The sequence below is a fragment of the Propithecus coquereli genome, unplaced genomic scaffold (assembly GCF_000956105.1).
Source record: "Propithecus coquereli isolate 6110/MARCELLA unplaced genomic scaffold, Pcoq_1.0 Scaffold731, whole genome shotgun sequence".
In the NCBI taxonomy this organism is placed as follows: domain Eukaryota; kingdom Metazoa; phylum Chordata; class Mammalia; order Primates; family Indriidae; genus Propithecus; species Propithecus coquereli.
In genome coordinates, this window is record NW_012153408.1 from 84,162 (window position 1) to 111,147 (window position 26,986).

At 36.1% G+C, this 26,986-nt stretch overlaps 1 protein-coding gene across 1 annotated transcript; it reads left to right on the forward strand.

The window, feature by feature from the left end:
• Nucleotides 1-10,007: 10,007 nt before the first annotated feature.
• On the forward strand, nucleotides 10,008-24,872 carry LRIF1 (ligand dependent nuclear receptor interacting factor 1). The gene is made up of 4 exons (XM_012661789.1): nucleotides 10,008-10,018; nucleotides 20,582-22,082; nucleotides 23,271-23,540; nucleotides 24,435-24,872. Exons 2-4 carry the CDS (start codon nucleotides 20,595-20,597, stop codon nucleotides 24,870-24,872), a joined length of 2,196 nt encoding a protein of 731 aa, XP_012517243.1. The 5' UTR covers nucleotides 10,008-10,018; nucleotides 20,582-20,594.
• The last annotated feature ends 2,114 nt before the right edge of the window (nucleotides 24,873-26,986 follow it).

The following is a 26,986-nucleotide window of genomic DNA, read 5'->3' on the forward strand; positions in this document are numbered from 1 at the left end:
AAAGTTTAATAGATTGGTAAAATAGTTATTAGACATTATTGTATAGAGGATTAGTGAACTGGCAAATAGAGAATCAAGTACACATAAAAAGGGATATAAACAATTAAGACATTGATAAAAGGTCTAACATATGTGTAATTGGAGCCTAGAAAGAGGGTGATAAGAGATAGAGAAGAGAGAGAAATGCAGGGGTGTGGGAAAGGAAGTAATATTTAAAGAAATACTGATGGGGAATTTTTCCAAATAAATAAAAGTTAACAAAATACAGGTTTAAGAAGCCCTGTAAATCCCAAAGAAAACCACACCAGAGACTAAGCTTTAAAGTTCACTTATTTCTTCTGTAACATGTTATCTTCCATTAATCCAATGAAGTATATTTTTCCATTTCTGCACAATAGCTTTCCTCTTTGGAAATTTTATTTGGATTTTTTTTATATCTTTCATGTCTTTACTTAACTTTTTAAACATATAGTGCATAGTAATAATATTTGAATTAATATCCTTCTTTGCTAATTCTAGCATCTGGGTCAACTTTGACAGGTTATCCTCATTATGGATATTTTATTGCTTCTTTCTCAAGCCTTGAGACTTTGGGACTTACATCAGCATCCCCTCTCAATCTCTGAGTTCTTAGGCCTCTGGAGTCAAACTGAGAATTACACCACTATCTTCCCCAGATTCTCAGGCCTTTAGACTCAGATTGAATCACACCACTGGCTTTACTGGTTCCCCAGCTTGCAAATAGCACATGGTGGAATTTCTTGGCCTCCATAATTGTGAGAATAAATTTCCATAGACAGAGAGAGAGAGAGAGAGCAAATCGCATGCATATGCAAGTGGGCAAGCTGTCCAGGAAGTATCTAGCCATTATTAATATAATGAGAATGGGTTTCTACAACATCTATGTAACCTGACAGCCAAGGAGAGTGGATTGTGATGCGCATGTGTGAACAGTGACGACTTTACTGTACCAGTCACTGGGGCGCTAGACACTGTTGAGTGAGCATGTATACTGTGTGGCCATCGCATTCTAAATGACTGAGCAAGTAGAGCAATGAATCTGCATCAAATTTTGTGTTAAGCTTGAACATTCTTCATGGAAACTATACGTATAATTCAGAAGGTATTCAGGGATGAGGCAATGATTGCAGTGCAAATAAAAGTGTGGCACAAATTCTTCAAAGATGGTTGAGAATCTATTGAAAGTGATCCACGTTCTGGAAGGCTTGCAACAAGCAGAATACCCGAGAATGTAAATATGTATGGGTAAGGTTAAGAGACATGAAGAGAACTGTGTGAAGTCCCAAGGTGCCTACTTTCAAGGGGACCGAGCTATCATTGTCCTATGTACAATGTTTCTTATATCTTGTATCTTCTTCGATAAATGTCTCTATTTTTCATATTACATGTCTGGATACTTTCTGGACAGACCTCGTGTGTGTGTGGGGGGGTATGTGTGGGTGTGTAGTCTGTCCTATCAAATTTTGCTGCCTTGGTTTCCCTGGACTTTCAGCTCCATTTCCTCAACTCAGCTGGTCTGATAGGCTCTGGCTCAGTTCCTCCTTCTTGATCTGCAGCCTAGAAACTCTCTCAAGAGAGTAAGCTGAGGCAATTGTAGGGCTTACTTATTTGTTTCCCATCTTTCCAGAACCACAATCTTTCACTGTCCGATTCCAGTGTCTTAAGATGTATTGTTTTATGCATTTTTATCTTTTTTGTTGCTTCTGCTGTTGTTCTTGTTGTTGCTTCAAGCAGGGTAGTAAATCCAGTCCCTCTTACTCATCTTGGCCAAAAGTGGCTTTACAGGGGTTTTTGGTTATCTTTTCAGGTGTTTCTGATATAACATGATATATACATTTCTAAAAATCACTCTGGGAGGCCGGGGAGGGTGGATCATTTGGGGTCAGGAGTTCGAGACCAGCCTGAGCAAGAGCGAGACCCCATCTCTACTAAAAATAGAAAAAATTAGCCAGGTATGCTGTTACATGTCTATAGTCCCAGCTACTTGGGAGGCCGAGGTGGGAGGATTGCTTGAGCCCATGAGTTTGAGGTTGCAGTGTGCTATGATGATGCCTCTGCACTCTAGCCAGGGTGACAGAGTGAGACTCTGTCTGAATTATAAAAGAAAAGAAAGAAAGAAAGAAGGAAAGAAAGAAAGAAAGAAAGAAAGAAAGAAAGAAAGAAAGAAAGAAAGAAAGAAAGAAAGAAGAAAGAAAAAGAAAGAGAGAGGGAGAAAGGAAGGAAGGAAGGAAGGAGAAAGAAAGAAAGAGAAAAAAGAAAAAGGTGAAAGAAATGAGAGATAAGGAGAAAAAATAACAGAGAACATAGAGGAAAAAATACAAGTAAGCTAAGAGGAAAGAGGAGAAACTTAAAGGGAGAGGATACAGAAGGCTGAGTAGCTAAGGTGGCCATTTGAAGGGCTGCAGCTTGAGTTATTGTTAAGTGGTGGAAGGAGGGTTATCTGAAATAAGATGGAAAGTTGAAACACCTGGTGCAGATGTGTGTGGCTCATTGTCCTTTTGAGTTGTGTAGGAGTGTATGTTTTATGTTCTACACTGCATAGTTCAGCTGGGTGCAGTCTTTTACATCCATTTATTGTTTTTCAGGTATGAAATTGTGCTTAAGGCAATACAAAATTCATATTATGCTTAAGTTCTTCTATAACATATCAACTGCATGGGAACAAATCATATTTTCCAAACAAGCATTATAGAAGAACTAGTTGTACTTGCCTTATTTTTAATGCTTCCTGAAATTGCTTTTATTATTTTAGTATTGAATAAAAATATTTGTAATATATGTCTTACAGTAAAACCCTTACGAAGCTTTGTATGTCACATTAACTGACAATTTTGCTGCATATAAATTTCTCGGTTCTTTTAGAAAAAATTGAAATGCAAAAAAATAGGACTGACATTCTTTCAATGGAATGCTGGACATTATCTAGACCATTTGTGGTTATCAGATTCTATAGCGTCCTTCACTTTTCATTATCTTTGGTGAATTTTGTAACTCTTTAGTGATAGAAATTAACTATGTTGGAAAAACTCTTATAAACATCAGCCTAGGTAAAGACTTTATGAAGAAGGCCGGGCGCGGTGGCTCACGCCTGTAATCCTAGCTCTCTGGGAGGCCGAGGCGGGCGGATTGTTTGAGCTCAGGAGTTCGAAACCAGCCTGAGCAAGAGCGAGACCCCGTCTCTACTAAAATTAGAAAGAAATTAATTGGACAACTAAAAATATATAGAAAAAAAACTAGCCGGGCATGGTGGCGCATGCCTGTAGTCCCAGCTACTTGGGAGGCTGAGGCAGGAGGATCGCTTGGGCCCAGGAGTTTGAGGTTGCTGTGAGCTAAGATGATGCCACGGCACTCTAGCCCAGGCAACACAGTGAGACTCTGTCTCAAAAAAAAAAAGAAAAAAAGAAAAAAAAGAATTTATGAAGAAGACCCCAAAAGAAATCACAGCAACAACAAAAATAAATAAATTGGACCTGATCAGATTAAAAAGCTTCTACACAGCTAAGAAAACTATCACTAGAGCGAATAGCCAACCTACAGAATGGAAGAAATATTTGCATGCTGTATATCTGATAAAAGGCTGATAACTAGAATATACATAGTATTCAGGAAAATCAGCAAGAAAAAAGTCAAACAACACTATTATAAAGTGGGCAAAGGACATGAACAGAAACTTTTCAAAAGAAGATAGAAAACAAACATATGAAACAAACATATGAAAAATGCTCAACATCTCTAATCATCAGGGAAATGCAAATGAAAACCACAATGAGATGTTACTTAACTTCAATGAGAATGGCCTTTATCAAAAAGTCCCAAAACAACAAATGTTGGTGTGGATGTAGAGAGATTGGAACACTCTTACACTGCTGGTGGGACTGCGAACTAGCACAACCTCTATGGAAAGTAATATGTAGATAATGCAAAGAACTAAAAATATAACTACCATTTGATCCAGCAATCCCACTACTAGATATTTACCCAAAGGAAAGAAAATGACATTCTGTAAAAAAAATCTGCACTCAAATATTTATAGCAGTACAATTCACAGTTGCAAAGATGTGGAAACAACCCAAGTGCCCATCAATACATGAGTGGTTTAATAAAATGTGGTGTATGTATATCACAGAGTACTACTCAGTCGTAAAAAAATAGTTAACTAATACCTCTCGTATTATCCTGGATGGAGCTGGAGCCCATTCTGTATCACAAGAATGGAAAACCGAACACCACATGTACTTACCATTAAATTGGTACTAATTAATCAAAACTTATGTGCACATATGGAAGTAACATTCATCAGGTGTCAGACAGGCGGGAGGCAGAAGGAATGGAGGGGTAAATTCACACCTAATGGGTGCAGTGCACGCTCTCTAGGGGATGGGCATGCTTGTAGCTCTGACTCTGGTGGTTCAAAGGCAATTTATATAACCAAAGTGTTTGTACTCCCATAATATTCTGAAATAAAAAAAGAAACGAAATTAACTTGTGGAGGGCTAATGATGATGATGCAAATGATTTCCATTCATAGAGGTACAGATGAATTTTTTATGGTAGAGATCTAATTGCTTGCACACCCCTCTCCAACGTCCTGTGGAAGAAATGATTCCAAAGACTACATTTTGTTTTATTGCCCTTCCGATACTGACTGTTTAACATCTATTATCAAATCTGTTTCAGGATTTCTCATTGTCTAAATAGAGTCTGTTCTTGCTATTCTCTTTTGAGCTTGTTTTCATGTCTTAATGGTTCCATCATTAATTAATGAGTTAAATTGTTAACACATTTTCTTTAATTCAGCATGAGTCATAATTTTACCTTTTCCAATTATCTCTTAACACTTCAAAATTCCATTGTATTTTTGCCTCAAATGTTTTGTTCAAATATCTGATGCCAATCTAATTTTTTAATGCTTGCTCCCTGTGGCACGCAGACTGAGATGGTCCTTACAAATAATGATAATATTTTAAACTTTTTAGTTTATCAAACCCAATTATTGTTTCACATGGTATATACCATTCAGCTTTTTGCCTTTCTTTTTATAGTAACTGTACTTGATTGTTTCTACCTGTTTTGGCCTGTCAACTCACAGTTTCCCTTGAGGGTATCCCTACTCTGCCTTAATATGTATTCATGAAAGTAAGATATTTAGCCCCAGTCTGCCTTTCCTAATGAATTTAGAAAAAAGGTATGTGTCCCAAGGAATCCAAAGAACCACTGCTGATCATACCAATTGGCATCCACTCCACAAGGCAATTTTCCTGGTAAATGTTTTATATTTATAGTGCAAGACCACATTAATAAAAGGCAAGTTACCTATTTGTGATGCACCAGCCCTGGCAGTTTTGTGGAAGGGATGGAGAATTACCAACATTGGCAGACAATTCTGCATCTATTTTCATCCATGGTTCACCTTATCTTGCGTTTCTCCTGCCTTGACCTTATCATGTCTATACCAGAAGCTTGGCTATTGTTTGGGTTGGTTTTCATAGGACAATTAATTATTATACCTAAAAAATGTGAAGTAGATGCAAGAGAAATTTTTTTAATTTTTTTGTTTTATTTATTTTTATTTCAGGATATTAATGGGGGTACAAACATTTTGGTTACATGTCATGACTTTGCCACACCCAAGTCATGATTTGAGGAGTGCCCTTTCCCCCCACAATGCTCATCACATCCATTAGTTGTGAGTTTACCCAAAGCCAACCCGCAACCCCCAAAGAATATTATCACTGTGTGAGCACCTTAGTGTTGATCAGTCAGTGCCAATTTGATAGTGAGTACATGTGGTGCCTATTCTTTCGTTCTTATGATACCTCACTTCAGAGGATGGGCTCAAGCTTTATCCAGGAAAATATAGGTGGACATTGGCATAGGTAAAGAGTTTATGAAGAAGACCCCCAAAGCAATCACAGCAGTTACAAAAATAAATAAATGGGACCTGATCAAATTAAAAAGCTTTTGTACAGCCACGCAAGAGAAAAATTTAAATGATTTCCTCCACCCTCTGGTGCCCCTGGTGGCCCTTGGCTTTATCCTGTAACACCACTATACATTCACGTACCAGTTCAAGACAAATTTCAATCTTCCTACAGATTAAAACTGTCTGAGTGGATTAATAAAATGTGGTATATGTATACCATGGAGTACTATTCAGCTATAAGAAACAATGGTGATATAGCACCTCTTGTATTTTCCTGGATAGAGCTGGAATCCATTCTACTAAGTGAAGTATCCCAAGAATGGAAAAATAAGCACCACATGTAATCACCAGCAAATTGGTTTCACTGATCAACACTTAAGTGCACATATAGGAATAACATTTATTGGGCGTCGGGAAGATGGGGGGGAGGGGATGGGTATATATAAACATAATGAGTGCAATGCGCACCATCTGGGGGATGGACACGCTTGAAGCTCTCTCTGGCAGGGGGCAAGGGCAATGTAACCTAAACATTTGTACCCCCATAATATGCAGGAAAAAAAATTGTCACAGGTATGTTTTTGTGTGTTTGTGGGTGGTTGTCACTGTTAATTTGTAAAATCTAAATTTCTTTTTATTTCTCCAGGGGCCAGTTCCCTGTACTATTAATAGTTCAACATTTTGACACAAATCAAAGATTTTAGTCTTTATTATAAGGGCAAGGGGAGAACTGATGTTTTTTATTCAGTAAGATGACACTATCAGATTTGTTTCCAAAACGCATCTCTGGCTTCAGTGTTTGGAGGAAAAAAAGAGTGAATAGGAGGATAGCAGTTAAAGCTTCACTAGTCCAGTTAAGCTTAGTCCAGAGTAGTAGTGATAGAAATAAAGAGCAGATGTGTAAGATATTTGGAAGATAAAATCTGCAATGCTTGGTGATGGATTATATATTTTGAAAGAAAAAGAGTCGTATGTTAAGGGTGACACCTGGATTTCAGCATCTTTAATCGAGTGGAGTGTGTTTTTCTTTCTGAAGATAGAGAGCATTGATAAGGGAAAATGGGTAGTGGAGAGAAAAGGAGGACGTCATAAGTTTGGTTTTAAACATGTTTCATTTGAAGGGGCTTTTAAAACATTCAAAGGCTATCTCAACAATTCACTTGAACATCCAGGTATAGATCTCAGAGAAATCAGAATTGGGGACATACGTCTATGAGTCAAATGGCAAGGGTAATACAGTAGTAAAGTACATAGAATCTTTAGCCAGATAACTTGGATTTGGAGCCTGGCTCCACTATGCACTAGCTATATGATCTCTGGAAATTTATTTACCCTCTCTGTGTGTTTCTTCATGTGTATATAATAATTTTCACTAGTTGTTAGGAGTAAATGAGTTAGTTTTGTAAAATTAATACCATGTGCCAGGCACTTACGAATATTTATGTGCTTGGTAGTACAATGGGTAGAGGTGGTAGTACAATGGGTAGAGGTGGTAATTCAAGCTGTGCAGAGATGAAATCCATGGGGAGACAAGACAGTCTGAGAAAATAAGAGAATCAGTGATAAAGATTTAAGGAACTCCCTTATTTATGACTAAAAAGGGAAAGATAAACCTTCAAAAGTGACTGAGGAGACATAAACAAAAAGGTGGAGGGAAAATCAGGAAAGTATATTGCCAATGGCATCAAGAGTGAGGGAGTAATTAATGCTGCTGCTAAGCAAAAATTCTGAATGAGTGTGAAATGTGAGATAAACATCACCAACTGCAATAGCCAGGTGAATGAGTGGGTTAATGAGTACAGCGGGCTGGGCGTGGTGGCTCATGCCTGTAATCCTAGCACTGTGGGAGGCCGAGGTGGCAGATCGTTTGAGCTCAGGAGTTCGAAACCAGCCTGAGCAAAAGCGAGACCCTGTCTCTACTAAAAATAGAAAGAAATTAGCTGGACAACTATTTTTTAAAAAATGAGTACAGTGTATGCTGTGATGCACCTCCTAGACCTCCCTTCAGGAATGAAGGTCTTGTCTAATTTCACCAGTGGCTGGAAGTGCTATCAGCAGACATGCCTCAGCTATTGGCCTTCTTGAATAATTTCTTTGGCTAAAGAGATCCTCTTGCCTACGAACCCTTCCTTGGCACTGTCTGCATCCCATAGCTTATTATCATGGAGCATAAAGGACCAGCTCTCTCACCCCACTGGAGAAAACTTTTAAAGTTCATCCCAGTTTTAACCTCTATTTGGGGCAGGCTAAGGCCTGGTTAAGACTGGACATCACAGCCTAACTTTTCCCTCTGCCTAACATTGCTTCCTTTCTTTCCCGTTCACATTTACTTATCTCTAATAAATGTACTGCTAATAAACGTCCCTCTAATAAATATCTTAGGATGGACTGAATCCTAACAGTGTGCTTCCCAGGAAACCCAATCTATGACAATGAGTCTTATTTTCAGGGAATGGTGATGGACATGAGAAGCCAGACTGCAAAAGATAACAAATGAATGGGAAATAAGAAAATGGAATAAGCAAAAGTGGGCAACTCTTTCAAGTCATTTTGCTTTCACAGGTAGGAGGATGACCAAAACACAGACAGTACTAAGGGCTCACCCCCCAACCCCCTCTTTGGGAGGGGGAGATATTCGGAAGACAAATGCCAGTTATAGATTCAGGATTCTATATTGCTGAAGTTAACCTTTAACAGGGTGAACAGTAGTTAGAAAGTATCACTTTCTGTTAAGGTTTCAGGACATAAAAGTTTTAAAATAAGTATTATCTTATTAAGGAGTTATGGAAATGAGTAATGGGGATTTTTAAAAGACCAAAATAAACTTTTAAATTAGTTACCTTATGTCAGTCTCATAAATTCGAGCAGTGTGAATCAATTCACACAGGAACTGCCTACTCCAGATAAAACTGGATTTCGAAACCACTCCTCCCACACTCACCATCTAGCAGCAGCTGAACTGGGATCTCTATCCCTTAATCAGAGACTGAATCCTTTTCTCGGATACTGACTTAACTGCAGGAATCAAGAGACTTCTGAATAGCTTTTCTCGGGGGAGCCAAATAAAGATAACTGGTAAAATAAGTTTATATAGGGGACAAAACTTTTAGAGAATGAACGAATTAACATGTTCCGACTGAGGCATGAACATGGGATGGAGGAAGGGGGTAAGTAAGTGTAGAAGCAAGGCTTCAGGAAAGGCGGAAAAACCGAAAACCTTCAGAGAAGTAGTAACAATACATCGCTGGCCACAGTCTAGCGTCTAAAACTTCTTCACGCCACGAGTGTACGATGACTCCAAAAAAGCCCGCTGATGGCTTTTAAAGCACTAGCGAAAGAGGAAAACTTACACCAGCGGCGAGTACAAAGGCAGAAAATTTACGATTGACCCCGGAAACATTTTATTTTGCGTAGGTGTCGGGAGAACTTTCTTTTGCGATTCGTTCCTTGATCCGGAAGAAAAGATAGCAAACTTCGCTTGCGATTGGATTGTATCATAAGGGCGGGGCTTGAGCGAGCCAGTTAGCTTGGCAACCGGACATGACGACCGCGGAAGCCACCGGCCCGAGCTGTCCTCGGGTTTGTGGCTTCGGTGGGCGGGGTCCGCAGAGCCAGGTTGGCGCGGTCTTCACAGCTGACCCGGCCCTGCTGGGGGCGGCGCCATCAGTGCCACGCCCCCGCGCCCGCTCTGCCCTGCTCTGGAGCGATGTCGTAGGCTCTAGGGGGTGGAGCCTTGGGTCTATTCTCTCAGAGCCTAGAGTCGGGAGGCTGCTGTCACCCGCCCGGAGTCTTCCGGTTTCTCGGTGGCTCCGCCACCTCCCTCCGAACCCTGGGATACGCCCTCTCGCGAGCCTGCCGTCGCGCTCCGTTCAGCGTCGAACTCCTCAGAGTTGCTGCGCAGCAACTCCAGCACGACATTGTCTCACTCTCGTTCTCGCCCCTTTGAGAACCTCGGCCCCACGCTACTCCCTTTCCTGAATGAGCTGTCCCCTCCCACCCCTCTAAAATGTCCACTAACCTACAGAGGGTCTTACTGAAACCCGCAGAGGAAAATTCAGGCAACGCCTCGCATTGGTAAGTACCGGTTTCGAATTCTCCCCGTGCCGGCCCCTCAGCCCGCGTTTAGCAGCTTGTCGAGTGGGCCTCGGTGTCCGGACGCTCTGCAGTTCAGAGGAGTTGGATCCGCAGGGTGCGCCACTCAAGCGGGAAGCGCTCGGCACTGCAGCGCTTAAGAGCCTTTAGAGCGCATTCCTCTTGGAAACGTAAAACCTCTTTAGTGGCTGAGGCAGTCAGCCCTTGCCCTGGCTCCGCGGGACTCCAGCGTCTCAAGTTTCATAGGCGGACAGAGTAGATCTCCACGGGAGAGGAAAATCAACATGGCGGACATACTTGTGTGACCAAAACCTTCTGGAAGATTCTGGCGCACACGCAGAAAAACACGCAGCAATCAGCGCGGATTAGCAAGTCCAGCCCTGGTGACACTGGACTTTCAGTGAAAATAGTCACATTTTAGTAGAGTTAGTGAGAAAGAGAGAGGATGTAATTGAAGAAAAGTGTTTCTAGAACAAGGGAAGCGGATATTTAAAATTTCAAACAGTAGCTTTATATGAAGAAAGAGAAGAGTAAGAAAGAGAAATTCTCAGTGTGAAATCCTTTTGAACAACGTTTTTGAAGCAGGTGTAATGAAGTGCCATCTCATTGGCTGTGTGGAGGAACGGTGACATGGGGAGATTCCAGTACTTTTTAGAAGGACATTCTTGTAAATTAGAAAATAGATAATAATTTAGTAGTTTTTTAAAAAGATTATTTTAATCAGGATGAAATGAAACAAAATGTTAGCTGAGGCAGAATGTTTTGCTTTGTACTCTCCATTATTAGTGTATGTATTATGAGTGGTGAGAAAAAAATAATCTGCAGAAGGAAAATGAAGCGCTGAGATGCAAAACTCATGGAAAGGGCTTTGCCTTGTACAAAATTAGGCTACCGGGGGTTAATCCTACCTTTGAGAGTATTCGTGAGGTCAAGTGTCTCAGTTTACAGTCGATAAATAGCACCTAGAAATAAGGATTAGAGAATGAATGTACGTAAAATATTTAGTGTAGGAAAAGAGTAAAGCACTATTTAAGTGTTAGCTATTACCGTAAGAATACAGTTTTAATTCTGTACAGATTTTAGCCCAGGAAGTAGGTTTCTTTAATTACAAGTAAAGAACCTGATTGTGATAAAGACGTAAGTAATGGTGATTATTTAAAAACATGCACAATATTACAAAAGGAAATGGCCCCTAATAGCAGTGAGCTAAAACGATATTGAAGAACTATCAAGAAAAAAAACCATTGTATTTCAAATCATAAAAAGCCTGTTTTTGTGTACGTGTTTTTCTTTTTTAATTTGTGGTAAAAGTTGGGGGAAGAGGCAGAAATAGCGGCCTGTATAGATATGCAAAGTAGAGTTAATTTTTAATAATTGCTTAATTTCTGCTACTTTGTTTTCATACTTGGATGCTTGATGACATCTGACTATAATTTATAGGCAATTTGTTTTAGAATTGCATTATTTTTCAATATCAAAACTAAGATAAAGAACTTTACATTTTTATTTATTGTGTACTTTAATTCTTTAATTTCTAATCCTTTTAGCTATTGGGGGATTTTTTTTTTTTTTTAATTACAGAGTCTGTTTGGGTTACATTCCTGAGTCATTTTGAGTTCATTAACTCATTGGTTTTCATTGTCTTTGAATGCATTTATTGCTTTAAATCACTGAGCTTTACATCACAATATTTGGGATATTTACTAGATATCTTTCTGAAGCAGTTTAACACTTTGGTTAATGGTTGCATATTTGATTATATTCTAAGTAACAATCTGTGTGACATCCAAATGTAATTTTGTAAGTAATATTTTTAACATCAACTCTTCTAGTTTATTGGAAGCTTAGTTTTCTTATTTTTCTTATATTTGATAATACTAAATCATTTATTTTCTCCATAGTTTAATTGACTATAGGATTTTCTTATTTTTTGTAGACATTTGAATTTTTCTTGAGTTACTGCTTTTTAAAAATTTTTCAGTAATGTAAGACAGAATGGATATTCTTTGAAGAATCTCTAATCTCGGAGCATAAAATGTAAAGCCCAAGTTTAATCTCATGGTACAAAGGAAAAATCGGGAAGATATTTTTGATAGTACACAATTAGTTTATTTCAATTTTGGGTTTTTTTTTAGCAAAACAAAAAGCAGGAGTCAGAATAGTATAGTGGAAAGAAGGTAAGCATTGGAGTTAGATTCAGATCCTAGTTAAGATTACCACTTATTATCAGTACAGTTTAAACATTTGGTTAAAAAACATTCATTGAGTGACTACTATGTGTGTGATAACCTGTGCTAAATGGAAAGACTGATTAAAAAGAGGTTATGGACCTTTCCTATTAAAAACCTTACAGTTTTGGTGGAAGTGGGAGGACGTAGAGATGATGTGATAAATGTTGATAGCATTGTGCATAAGATGCTGTGAGGGAATAGAAAAAGGGAGTTGTAGATAAGGTTTCAGGAGCAGCTGAGTTGGGAAACATAAGTATTTGCTATCTAGTTAAAGATGATATGCTTAGGTAGAGGGCATTGGTAAATAAAGCACCAGTATGGTTTATTACTAACATCTGGTATTTATTGCTTGATTCTGTACTACAGGTAGAATACATAGATAGCTCTTAAGGATTCAATTTGCCCAGCTATAAAGATCAGACTTCATCTATTGGAGATCGTTCAGAGGATTTTATGAAAAAGACTGACATAGTCAGGTGTGCGTTTTGGATAACTGATGGCAGTGTAGATTTGGGGGTGAGGGATCCACACATAAGGATGCTATTTCAGTTGTCTTCTCAGAGATTTTGAGGGCCTGAACTAGCTGATGTAGAGTAGGGGTTGGATTCAAAGAAATATAAAAGGGAAAATGGGCAGACCTTGTTAGTGAATTGCCAGGAAGAAAGGGGCCTCAACTATGATGCCAGATTTCTGGGTGAATATTGGTAAATTTAACTGAGATGAGGAACACCAAGAAAGCAATCAGGGATATGTGAATGTGAAACTCAGGCTGAGTCAGAGCTGAAAATAGAGATTTGGGAAGCATCAGCTTAGAGGTATTATAATAAAAGCCTGTGATTATACATCCCATAATAATAAGAATTAAGATGTCGTGTGATTGGCAGTTGGCGTCCATCTTCCTTTAACTCTTTGTTTTCAAATGGGGAGCTAAAATTAGTGTCCTCAACAGGGGGCATGGTTTGGTTAAACCAATAATGATTCATTGTCAGTTCAGTGTGCATTTGGCTGTATATGGTGTAAATTTTATTATCTTTTGTGGTTTATATGTGAATGTGTTTAACAGATGGAGACAGACATATACAGGCTAACTGAAATCTGTCATTAATCTCACAGTTTATGCATTTGAATTTTTTGGACTCTCTTATGGTGAGGTTATGCTAAAGTAAATACAAAAAAATTAGATAAGATTGCTCAAGGAGAGCATGTAATTCCAAATAAGTTATTAAATTTTTCTAAAGCTCCATTTTCTCAACTGTATAATGGGAATGGTAATACATACCCTATTTGGCTGTTTATTAGGATTATAACATATCTGTTATGTACATATATGGTATATATTATTACATTATGCACTTATGTATATTATGTGTGTATGTAATGTTGTATCATAAATAGTAAGATGGAAAAGGGTCTCCTAGCAGTTGAAAAAATGTATTTTGCAAATGTATCTACAAAATATTCATTAGTCTCCAATATTTTCATTGTCTCGTTTCTAATATGTGAATGCCTCATATCAATATTAGCATAATATTGTCAGAAGTTATACATTATTGGTATGTTTAATAGGCCTTTTAATGAAAGCTCTCATCACATTTTTAAAAGATCTTATCTAATTCATATTCTTGGGGACCAGTTGCATATTTTATAAAGGAAGATGATAACTATCAGGCAGTTATTTCCTTTACTTCTAATAGCAAGCCTTATTTTCCCCTATTTAACAAATGAAGAAACAGAGATTCAAAGAGGTTAAGTAGATTTTCCAATTGGTCAACTAGTAATTGTAAGAGCCGGGATTAGAAGACTATAATCTTTCTAATATATTCTTCTTTTCACTTTTAAAATCGTAAACTGCATTATTTTTCCAGTGTAGTTTCTCAGTTTAAACACTAGCTGGTTTTTAAAGTAATTAGCATGTTGATGATTATTTTTAAGTGACCAAACCAGACCATGGGATGCAGAATCTGGTTCTAGTTTTAGTTCTGATATTAAGCAGCAGAACGTGATCTTTAAGAAAATACAATCTTTTAGTTAATCTCTTAAATAGAAAGTTCTTTCTAGATCTGAAAAAATGTATATTGATTGAAGCAGTATGAATTTCACCCTGATTTGTCACTTCTGTTCTTAGCGGTCTACATTTCTGTTTAATTTTTAGAACTCATTCTATTTTGTTGCCAAGAAATCATTGATTTTTTTTTTATTACAGCTTGTAGGATTCAGTTCAGTTAACACTATTGTCTGTGATGTCCAGTTGCTCAATTACATGCAAAGGCTGTAGATATGAATAAGACAATTTACCCTTAAGGAATTTATGGCCTATGGGTAGATTATGTGAATCTCTACTGATACATTGACATGGAGGAAGATGCATTTTTCTTCCTTTTTTGGAGAGAAAATAGAGGAAAAGAAAAGGAAGAAAATCCAGTGATCAGATTTGAAAATATTCATATTTTCTTCGTAAAGCAGAAGTATAGAGGCCACATAATGTAGTGTATGATGTATTAGAAGTCTATGTAATTTGCTTAAATATGATAATAATTAAAACGTGCTTGCTCCTACACAAATTATAAAGGCATGGGTTCTGCTCTATTGAAGCTTCTAATTTGTTAGGTAGGTGTTACTGACAAATGAAGTACAAAAGTAAGCCAAAGGAGAGTAGACAGTAGGAGGCATTCAGACAGTTCACTTGAAATGGTTATTGGAAAGAACTACATCATTTTTGATATAATATCTTTTGAGGATGTACTGTGCTTGGTATTGGAAAGACAATTGCAAAATAGATCATATAGCCTCTCAATTTAAGGAGTTTCAGTCTTACTGAAGAAAACAATACTTTACTCATTTTTTAAAAATTAGCTGATAGATAAAAGGTAATAAAGAAGACAATGTATAACTCCCAGCATTACTGGCACCAATGCTTTAAGGATTCCAAATTGAAAGAAAATGTAAGCTTAAGTGACTAGCAGATATTTCATAGAGAAGATGGGACTCAAACCTTATTTTATATTGTTAGAGAAGAAAACAATAATACTTTGAGTAAATAATGTAAATAGCATATTCCAAAATAGCAAAGAGACCTCTCTGGTAAGAATAGAGATTCCCTGTTGAGAAGTTGAAGGTGGTACTGTTTAGACATTGGTTGGGGCTAAATTGTAGATAACTTTCATATCAAGCTGAATTGCCCATGATGAATGTTGAAACTTTGAGCAGGAGGTAACAGGATGAAAACGATTTTAATCTGCCAGAGATACGTAATAGTCAATAGTGGCTGCAGTCAGAAAAATTAGTTTAAATATCAGAGCAAAATACTATAGGGATGAGATAATGAGTGCTAGACAAAGGTGATGAAGCTCTGATCTGGATAGTGGAAGTTGGATTGGTGAAGAGAAGATTAATATAATTTGTTAAAAAGAAGAAAACTTTATAGACTTGGTGATTCAGTATACATTTATTGACCATTTACCTTTTGTAAGCATGTATGCAAGGTGCTGTGGGTGAATCTAAAGTAAGTAAGGATAATAAGGATAAGTCACAGGTGACTAGGTGATGTAAAATCTATATGACCTGGAAAATAGTGGTGCTGCCACATAATTGGATGGTAGGATCGAATACTAGTTTTTGAAAGAGAGTAATTTTAACTTGTTTAATTGAAAATGATGGTATTAAAAATGTTTGGTAAGACATTGTCACAAATATGGAACTGAGGTCAATAATAGGGGATAGGAATAAAAAAGGCTATAACTATGGGAATCATTATCACAAAGGAGGTAGTTGAAGGAAATAGTTGAAACTGTAAAAATTGGTGTAGTCTTTAAGGAACAATGTCTTGAAGGAGAAAAACAGAGTCAAGGACTATACTTTGTGGGATAGGCATAGTTGAATGCTTAGAATGCAGAAAATGAATAAGAAAATGTTAAGAAAGTCAAGAGAAACCGAAATTGTACACAATGGAAACCATGATAGGAAAGAGGTTTAAGATGGAGAGATAATTAGGTAGCGCTGTCACTTGCAAAGAAAGCTCCTAGAGAATGAGGATAAAGTAAATACAGATTTAACTGTGAGAATGTATTTGATAACCTTTGAGAGTGAAGTTTTAGTAGAATAATAGGAAAGAAAATGGACTGCAGAAGAAAGAGTGGGGCTTCAAGACAGCTTTCTGGCGTATCACTTCTTAATTGTGGCTCGTTAATACCATCTACAAACCTCCCTCTAATTCTATATGATTTTAACATCTATATGGATAATCTCTTTGTCACATGGTCTTTCAGTGCAGAGATCTTTTTCTCCAGTGATCTTATTCTCTATTCTTTTGCATCTGTCTGCTTCTGTGGTCCATGTTATCAGATGAAATTGCTGCATCTACAAAATTGATTCAATCATCCTCTTTCTAAATGCCTGTTTCTATATTTCTAGCTTCCTTGTTTACTCCCACTGTAACTGTTAACTTTAGCCCTCTAGTCCAATAATCCCTTTATTTTATCCCTATACTTTAGCCTTTTATTCTCTCGTTTCCTTCCTATCCAGTTTAGGTTCTATGTTTCATCATTTTAATAACTCTTATCAATACTGCAAATTCTTTTGCTACTCTCTGATTTTTGTTGCTTCTTTCTGAAGCAACTCCAGCCCTGAATGAGCTCAAAAATATGCTTTCTCTTTGCTTATGCCTGCTGTGACAAGGAAAATCTCACAGGAGTACAGATTGGTACCGTTATAAGTTCATAATCACCTCCTGTCTCCCTGAGCCATCAACAGTACCTGACAAATCTAATATTTGCAGTGGTCACCTTACTCTTTCACAAAGACTGTTTCAAATCTTTGATTCTCCTCAAATCTCTATTTTTGCTCTTACTTTGAACAGGTGATACCATGTTCTTTCTCATAAAGAAAACAAAAACCATTAGATCAGAATTACTTCAACTTGAGACCAAAGCTGTAAGCTTACCTGCAAATGCACCTTACCTTTGCTCTAGTTCCAATAGAAGGAGATATTTCTCCAGCTTTAAGATTCAATCCCTCCACCTGTCTTCTGGTTTCTATTTCCTAACTCTTTCTCATTAATTATCGCTCATTCTCCTTTATTACCAGTGTCGTCTTCTTAACTGGCTCACATTAGTATTTACATATGTTCTGGTTCATCTAACCTTGAAAAAGAGAGATCCCTTCTTTGACCCCATTTCTTCTTCCAGCTATTTGCCAGTCTTTCTCTTCTTGTTAAAGTTCATGAAAGATTGGTCTTACTTGCTATCTTCATATCCATCCCTTAGTAACTTCTTTCCTCACTAAACTGCTCTTTTTAAAGCCATCAGCAACCCTCATTCAGTTATTTCCAGTGTGCATCTTTAGATCTTCATCCTACTTGGCCCCTCAGAAACTTTTGGTAGAATTGACTGATTTTCTTGAAACCCTCTCTTCCTTTGGCTTCCATTGCATCAGAAGCAATGATTTTCTTCCTACCACTCTTAAGAATAATGGAAAGCCACCGAAAGGTTTTAAGCAGTGTAGGACCAGTGTTAATGTGCTGAATGAATTGAAAGGGAGAGAATATGACTAAAGTAAAGAAGATCAATTATGAAGCTATTGTAGTAGTCTAAGCCAGAGATGTTTGCTTGGACTAGGTTGGTAACAATTGATTTGGAAAGAATTGAACAGATCAAAGGAAATTTAGGAGATAATATCAACAGGTTTTTCTGATGGATTGATTGTAAGGGGATAAGAAAGCAAGATTTACCTGTTCTGACTTAGGCTTCTAAAACAGATGAGATGCCATTTACCAAAGAAGAAAACCCTGGAAGGGAAAGAATTTGGGGCTTAGGGTGGGTAGAGAGCTTCTGGCCATGTTGAGTTTTAGGAATTTTTGAAAATCTAAATGGATAGGTCAGGAGGGAAGTTGGATATATAAGTCTGAATATCAAAGATGCAACCAATATAAATATTGAAATTGTTGTTACGTAAGTGATAGTTTAATTGAAATTACACATTTAAGATAAATCATGTGGGGAAAGAGTACAGAATAGGAAGAGAATACTTCTTTCTATGATTTGAAAGTTAATTTAAATAGGATGAGTTGGCAGAGAAGACTGAGGAACCACTGCAGAGATAGGAGAAGATCATATTTAGGAAGCCTTGGGAAGAGAATTTTTAAAGAAAACGAGGAAGTGTTTTCGTACTCATTCACTTATATCATTTATCTCACGTTATGATAATTGCCTGTTTACATATCGATATACCCAATATTTTAAGTTCTTTTAGGGATTGTGGGTTGATCTATCTTGGGGCCAGATAGTAAATATTTTAGGCTTATGATCTCTGCTCCAACTACTCATCTCTACTGTTATAGCATGAAAGCAGCCCTTTGAAATCATAAAAAATGAGTGTGACTGTGTATTAATAAACCTTTATATATAGGTACTAAAATTTGAATCTTAACAATTTTCATGCCATGAAATGTTATTCTTTTGATTTTCTTTTAATCATTTAAAATATAAAAACCATTCTTAGCCTATGGGCTGCACAAAAACAGAGAGGGAACCAGATAAGGCCCACAGACTATAGCTTCCTGAGTCTTTTCCTCTAATTGAGCCTGGTGCCTGAACTATTATAGACAGTCAGTAGATTTTTGTTTAATTAATTGTTGATTAAGTTCTTATCCAGTTCAGATATACCTTTTAAGGGTATAGGGAGGTAATGAAGGTGGGTTTTCCTCTTCAAGCTCTGAAAGCAAGAATTCATACTTTTCTTTGGGGCCATTCTTCTCTTTAGAGGTTAACTTTTCTCAAAAGTCAGTGTAGCGTTGTGACACACTATCAAGTGTCTGGAAGACTGTTTTAAATTTTTGTAAGGATATAATGATGTTATTTGGGTTGCAGAAAGGTAAAACTGAATTCCAGCACTTCCTAGGACGTATCAAATTTTTGGCATTGATTTTAATTAATATCTGAGAATTTTAAAAACTCACCTATATAGGTAGTAAAACATACCTTTATACTTTTGAGAATCCTAATTATTATTGTTATTTGTTGTCCTTGAATGTTTTCCTTCGTGTGATCTTAGTCATCCAAGACAATACTGTGTCTATAGGACATGGACTGTGCACTCACTGTTGCTAGAATTTAACATAAGAGGTAGTCTGTAGACAAACATACTAATAATATATGATGGCAACCTGTTATGTGTACCATGAAGGAAGTTAACAGGTGTAATATTATAGATTAATTGTGAAGGAAAGACAAGAGTAGTTAAGATGGTCAGAAAATGTACCTCTTGGAAAGCATGATTTATGCTAAGACTTGAACTATGAAGAGTTCAATGAGGGAAGAGTACATCGGTAGAATGATAGTATGTGTGATAACCCTGACTCCCACAGAGCTCAATATTTTCCAGGAACTGAAGGATTGTTTTAGATACAAGTAACTTAAGACATCTACGTTCAGTTGATCCCCAAATAATTGATTAAACATACAAAGATTAGTATATATTAGCTTTTTTAAAAATCAGACAATCTGTCCTAAGAAATAAGCATGGGGATCAAAACTGTTTAGTAAAAAAAAGAAATTACAGATTTCCAATCTGTTCTGCATTCATTGAAAACTAATTAGCTGAAATTATGGTGATATTGTATGTATGGATTGATAGGCAATAACATGATAAAAATAATTGCTATACCAAGGACTATATATTTAGTGCCAAACCTCAAATGTACTGAAATAATATCACAGAAGAAAATGATTCCTACATGAGTAACTCAGTTAAGTGTACTGTACAAAAATGTGGCAAACAAAGGTATCACCATAGGAGATGCCTTAAGCAAAAGAATGGCTGACAGTAGAATTTGCGAATCGTTAGTAGGAAGAAGACAGAACAGATTAGGGGGAGAAAAGAGTGAGGGGAAATAGAGTAAGAATAAGTGGAAGGGTAATGAGAATCTTGCTCAGTAAGAGTAAAGGAGGAGGGCAAGAGGAAATAATTCAAGGAAAAGGAGAAGGAAGAATGTAAATAGTTTAAGAGGAGCCTCTTCTAATAGCATAATTTTATACTGGGTAAAACCTTAGAAAAGTCTACTTTTAGTTTTAGGAATAAATGTGAATATCTCATACCCATTGCCTAATCATGTTAGATCATCTAAATCAAAGCTGAATGTATCTTTATCTCTTCTACTTCTTCAAAATCTTTGTTTTGCAGTATTTCACTTTGAAAACTCAAAATGAAAAATTATATACTTTTATTATATTTTAATATTCTAAAGTAATATTTGTTTTAAAAATAAAATGTATATACCATGTAGTATGTTGTATTTATTTACTCATAATGTTCTTTTAAGTGTTTCAGGCTGCATGTACCAAGTAGTTCAGACGATTGGCTTGGATGGAAAAAATCTTCTGCAATTACTTCCAATTCCTAATTCTTCTGGAAATCTTATACCACTAGTTCAATCTTCAGTCATGTCTGATGCTTTGAAAGGGAATAGAGGAAAACCAGTTCACGTTACTTTTCAGACTCAGATTTCCAGCTCTTCTACAAGTACATCAGTTCAATTGCCCATTTTTCAGCCAGCCAGTTCTTCAAACTATTTTCTTACAAGAACAGTAGATACAGCAGAAGAAGGTAAAGTTACTTCTTTGGGAACTCAAAATTTTACTTCAGCAGTTTCTAAAGTTCAAAGACGTGGTGTGAAAATCGATGGACTCACCATGCAAACATTTGCTGTTCCTTCCTCCTCAACACAAAATGATTCATCTTATATTGTAGTTAATACCCAGACTCTTCCAATGACTGTGAAGTCTCCAGTTTTTCCTTCTGATCATCATTTACAGATTCCAGCCCATGCTGAAGTGAAATCTGTACCAGCGTCGTCATTGCCTCCTTCAGTTCAGCAAAAGATACTTGCAACTGCAACCCCAAGTACCTCAGGAACAGTTGAGGCCTCCCACATACCAACCGTTATTTACGTATCTCCTGTAAATACAGTGAAAAATGTAGTTACAAAGAACTTACAAAACATTTATCCAAAACCTGTTAAAGAAATAGCAAAGCCAGTGATACTAAATACCACACAAATTCCAGTGAATATTGCTACAGAGAGACAATTAAAAGGTGGTCAACATTCTCAAGCTGCTCCAGTGAAATGGATTTTTCAAGAAAATCTACAGCCATCTCTTGTTCCTGTTAAGTCTTCAAATAATGTGGCTTCAAAAATTTTAAAAACTTTTGTAGATAGGAAAAGTTTGGGAGATAATACTGTAAATATGCCACCATTGAGTACCATCAGTCCTAGTGGGACACAATCTAAAAATATGCCTATTAAAGAGAATGCTTTGGTTATGTTTAATGGGAAAGTCTATCTATTGGCTAAAAAGGGGACAGATGTTCTGCCATCACAAATTGACCAACAGAATTCTATTTCTCCTGATATTCCACTAAGAAAAGACACGTTACAGATAGTCAGTTCAAGTCCAGTCACAGAAATATCCAGAAAGGTTGTAAATATTGTTTTGGCTAAAAGTAAATCTTCCCAGATGGAGACAAAATCACTTCCCAATACCCAGCTTGCTTTCATGGCCAATCTAAGGGCAGAGAAGAATAAAAAAGTTGAGAAACCATCTCCTTCTACCACAAATCCACATAATACGAATCAATCCAGTAACTACTTAAAACAGAGTAAGACTTTATTCACAAATCCAGTCTTTCCAGATGGATTTAGTACAGGACAAAATGCCCCCAGAAAAGAAAATATCATCCAGAGCATAGAGAAAATAAGTTCCTCTGTTGATGCAACAAATGTTACTTCACTGCAGTGGGTTTTCAGAGACCAAGAACCAAAGGTAATTTTCCCGTGTCAGGGTGTTCTTTTTATATATTTTTATAGAAAATTTTTCTTTCTTAGTTTCTCAAAATTATCTATGATACCTCTTCTCCCCCAACCCACCCTACTATACACATACTATACATATATGAATGCTTAATTAAGTCAAAGCTTTCATCAGAGTAAATATTTGAAGAGGAGTACAGTTGGGATAGTCCAAGCAGTATCTTTCTCTTGAATTACTTGGCACACTAAATCTTTAAAACAAAAACAAAAAGTCACAGAGCAACAAGGTTTAGAAGAGTTGGGGAAGAATAATGTGAATTCAAAGCTTAGTAAATTTGTGTTAGTATATATATAAATACATATGTACACATATATATGTGTATATATACTTAATAGCCTACTTTTTAGTATATGAGGAGATCAATACTGTGCATATAGGAGAGCTGAGTTTTAATGCTTTTTGGGGCGTGTGTATGTGTCTTGGGGAGATATTCGGAAGTTTTTTTAGGTAGACCATGGAAGAGGTGAGACAGGGCTAGTTAGTACCTTTCAGTAATTTGTAGAAATAGGATTTTATCAACGTCTTTGAATGGTGGAATTTTTTTGGTACACAATTTTCCTTTATTTTAGCTCTTCTTTCTGGCTTCTTGTCCAATTACCCAACATACCCACATAGTTACCTTTCCGTTCTCCTTAAAATATGTGTCTGTGTGCTTACTAAATATTTGTACCTACCTTTTCCTTGCTTATTTAGAGGTCTACTGAATAATGTCAGTATTTCTCCCCTCCAGTACAGAATTCATTGAACTATAGAGATACAAAGTAGTGAATTCTGAGTATTAAATATAAGATTTATTAATAAGACTTTTCCAGAAGACTACAATTTCTAAATAATGTCATATATGTTTTTAAGTTGTCATTAGTTTGCATTCTCATTTTAGGTGTTTGAGAATTGACTATTTGTTACCTTTCTAGAGCAACGAACTAAATGAGAAATTGTAGGGGAATATTTTAAGTTTGTACTTAGTTAAATTCAGTTTTCAAGTGTGGGTGGTAAGGCAAGGGTAATGCAAAACAACCATTTAGGATTTTAAAGCTTCATGTGTTCTTTTGGATAAGATGAGATAATCACTTAGTTGCTAGTTTGATAAAATAATTTGAGTAATTAGCAATATTGTTTGTTTTCTTTTCCTAATTCCAGATCCAGAATGAGATGGCATCAACATTAGAAAAAGATACTAAAGAAAGAAACAAGAAAGTTTTGCAAGGAAGAAATAATAAGACATCATATCTGAAGAGTGATGCTGAATTTAAAAAGATATTTGGTCTCACTAAAGATTTGAGAGTGTGTCTTAGTCGAATTCCTGACCGTTTTGGCTCTGGAGAAGGTTTTGATTCCTTTAGCAGTTTGGTGAAAAGCAGTACTTACAAAGATACAGAGTTTATGGTGAAGGCAGAAGAAAGAAAACAGGTAATAGATTTTAAAGTGTTGTTTGTAGGTACTACAAAGATATATGGATTTATTAATTTTCTTGATTTCATTTTTAGCATTGTACATTAGTATGAAAGATGATTGTTACCAAATTTATAAATATATACATTATACCAAAACAATGATAAAAAGAACCATATATGCACAGGTAAAAATGCATTCCTCGTTAATTAAAGATGTTATTTTAAGTATTTTTATTCAGCTACTGTTTATTTTTTCCATGATACTATTATAAGAAAATAGCCATAGCTTTTTAACTAGTTATCCTACTTTGAAGACTATCTAAAGGAAATAATCCAAGTATAGTGGGAAATATAAGCATTCAGATGTTCATTGCAGCAATACTCTTAATCCAAACATTTTAAGCAACCTATATGGTCAATAATGATGAAAAGAAATGTCCCTATAACTTTGCCTACTGTACTATTATTCTGCCTAGGAATATATCATCATTTAATAATTTTGAACTTCAGATCAGAGGCTAGTCAAATTTTTTCAAATATTACACATAAGCCTACTGTGCAAAGGAAGAGAAAAAATTAATCAATTGTATTTCTCAGGCACTTCACAAGTGCTATTATTTTTGGTGGTGGGTCAATATGGCTCATCATACTTGAGCAAGAAAATGAATTGGGCAATTTATCCTTAGTGGATATCACTAGGACATCGTTATTCATTTTGATACTATACAGTGGGAAATACTCCTTTCTTGCTGTAATTGTACCAATAAATTGTGCAGATTTATGTATAATTGCTAAATATTTGTTTCTGCAAACTTTGTTAAATTTGACAGCACGAGATAGATACATATACATATATGTATAGGAATAACATTTTGTTTTTCTTTTGGAATCTTATTTCACATTGCAACAGAGTCTTGATAAGAAAAGAAAAGCAAAAACCATTAAGAAGATGGATCACACAAAGAAGAGAAAAACTGAGAGTGCTTATGACACAGTCATAAATGGGGGAACTAATGTCACCAGTTCCCAACTCCTTAACAGTATTTTACCAGCTTCAGATGTATCACAACATAACATTCACACAAGCCTCAGCAAGAGCAGAGAAGAAAAGAAGACTGAGATAGAATACTATATCCATGAGAAGCAAGAGAAAGGCTCATTGAGTTCAAATGCAGCTCATGAACAAAGTCATTCCTTTAATAAAAATTATGCTGAAGATATTTTCCCTGTGACACCACCAGAGTTAGAAGAAACCATTCGAGATGAAAAAATAAGAAGACTTAAGCAGGTGCTAAGAGAGAAAGAAGCAGCTCTTGAAGAAATGCGTAAGAAGATGCACCAAAAATAATAAAATCTCCTACACTTAAAAGACTTCAATGAAATGGCTCTGTTTTTTAACATATACTTTTGTATTAATAAGTTAATTGTAGATGTATTCTGAAAGTGTCTTAGAATATAAAACTTGCTTTTTCATCAGTTGATTATAAAATTTTATTTAAAGAACACAAGGTTGATTCACATATGACTTATGAATAATCTGGGTGGGGGTATCTAAACCTTTGTCTTAGATACCTATTTTTGGAAGGAAAAATTTTATATTTTTCTATTTTAACTTGAATTCTCCAAGTTTGAATATTTGTGTAGGGTTTTTGTTATTGTTTGTATCTTTAGCTAAATTGCTCAGGTGTTACTCCTACAATAGATAATTATTGTGTATTATTGAAATTCTGCAGTCCAAGAGAAATATCAGCTCCAAACTTAGCTTTACCAGTGGGTTTATATATGTATGTACTTGCTTGGTCTCTTTATCCATAAAGTGATGATATCTTCTACTTACCATTTTGTTATTATTTTTGTTTGTTTCATGAAGGAAAATGTATTATGGTAGCATTATTTACTATTCAAACATTTCTCAAGAGTGAGGGACACTTGTAACTTTGCAAAGTAATTTTGTATAATTCAAAACGTGTTTTGCATTTCAGGTTATTTGATACATTGTTTGCTTAAAGTGATGTTTTATTATTCCTAGGCAAATGCTGCTTTTGGTAGCGGGGGGAATATGTACATATGTTACTTGCATTGTGTGAAAAGTAGATCTGAACAGTGGTCTCATTTAATACTTTTTACATTTTCAAATGTGGTTTTTCTATGTGGTTAATCTTTGATTTGGGAGAGTTTGGGAGTGGTGTGGAGGTAGAGATTAAAAGAGGGGAGAAGGATACGGTGATAAAAAAAATGATTAATAAATCCCTGGAAGTAAGAGAGGTTAAAAGAAAAAACCTGTACAGTAGCAACAAAAGAGAAAACAATAAATCAGAAAGTACTGAGAGGGAATGAAACAAATGCAAATTTCAACTAGATTCTGTTGGGTTTTTTTAGTAACAGCTTTATTAAAATGTAATTCATATACCATAAAATTCAACCTTTTAAAGTGTACAATTCACTGGTTTTTATTACATTCACAGAGTTGTACAACCATCAACACTCTTACTTTAGAACATTTTCAACACCCCCAAACCAAACCTCATTCCCATTAGCACTCCCTGTCCCCTCGCCCTCCGCCCTAGGCAACCACTAATACACTTTCTGTCCCTATGGAATTGCCTGTTGTGAACATGTCATATACTGAAATCACACAATATACTTTCTTTTGTGATTGGTTTCTTTCACTTAGCCTCATATTTTCAAGGTTTGTCCATGTAGCATGTATCGGTACTTCGTTATTTATTGCTTAATATTCTGTTGTATGGATATACCACATTCTGTTTATCCGTTCATCTATTATGGACATTTGAGTTGTTTCCACTTCGCGTTGCTATAAGTAATGTTGCTATGTATGTTTGTCCACAAGTTTTTGTATGGATATATGTTTTCAGTTCTCTTGGGAATATATCTAGAAGTGTAAGTGCTGGGTCATATGATAACTCTATGTTTAATATTTTGAGGAACTGACAAATTTTCAGGTTTTTCTCCCCCTAGTCCACTAAAACAAATCTTGTCAAGGTCACCAGTAACTTCCGTGTTGCTAGAGTCAATGGTCAATTGTCAGTTGTCTTAATTTATCAGCAAAATGTGATTTCATGAATCATTACTTCCTTTGAAAAATGTTTAAAATATTTTATAATAGAAGGAGTGTATGTGTATTGTAGAAACTTAGAAAACACAGCAAGCTAAAATACTGAAAATTAACACTTCATACTCCCATCATCCAGAGTTTACCACTGTTAACACCTTGGTATATATCCTTTCTGATCATTCTCTGTGCCCCGTATGTACGTATATGTTTTTACCAAAATAAGGTCCTTATACTATTCTGATTCCTGCTTTTGAAGTCAATCTGCAGCTGTTCCTTTCAATAAGTGTTCATGTCTTCTAATACTCTAGCCAAATTTACCAAGTGGACCCCAGAATATTTTTTATCACTGGCTCTTCCAAAGCAGTATTAAATTTCAGACTATGCAT

Bases quoted from the DNA above. Each gene is read 5' to 3' on its own strand.
- LRIF1 (XM_012661789.1), top strand. From the start codon at position 20,595: ATGTACCAAGTAGTTCAGACGATTGGCTTGGATGGAAAAAATCTTCTG. The intron at 22,083-23,270 runs GTAATTTTCCCG...TCCTAATTCCAG, and splicing joins TCAGAGACCAAGAACCAAAG to ATCCAGAATGAGATGGCATC. The intron at 23,541-24,434 runs GTAATAGATTTT...ACATTGCAACAG, and splicing joins AGGCAGAAGAAAGAAAACAG to AGTCTTGATAAGAAAAGAAA.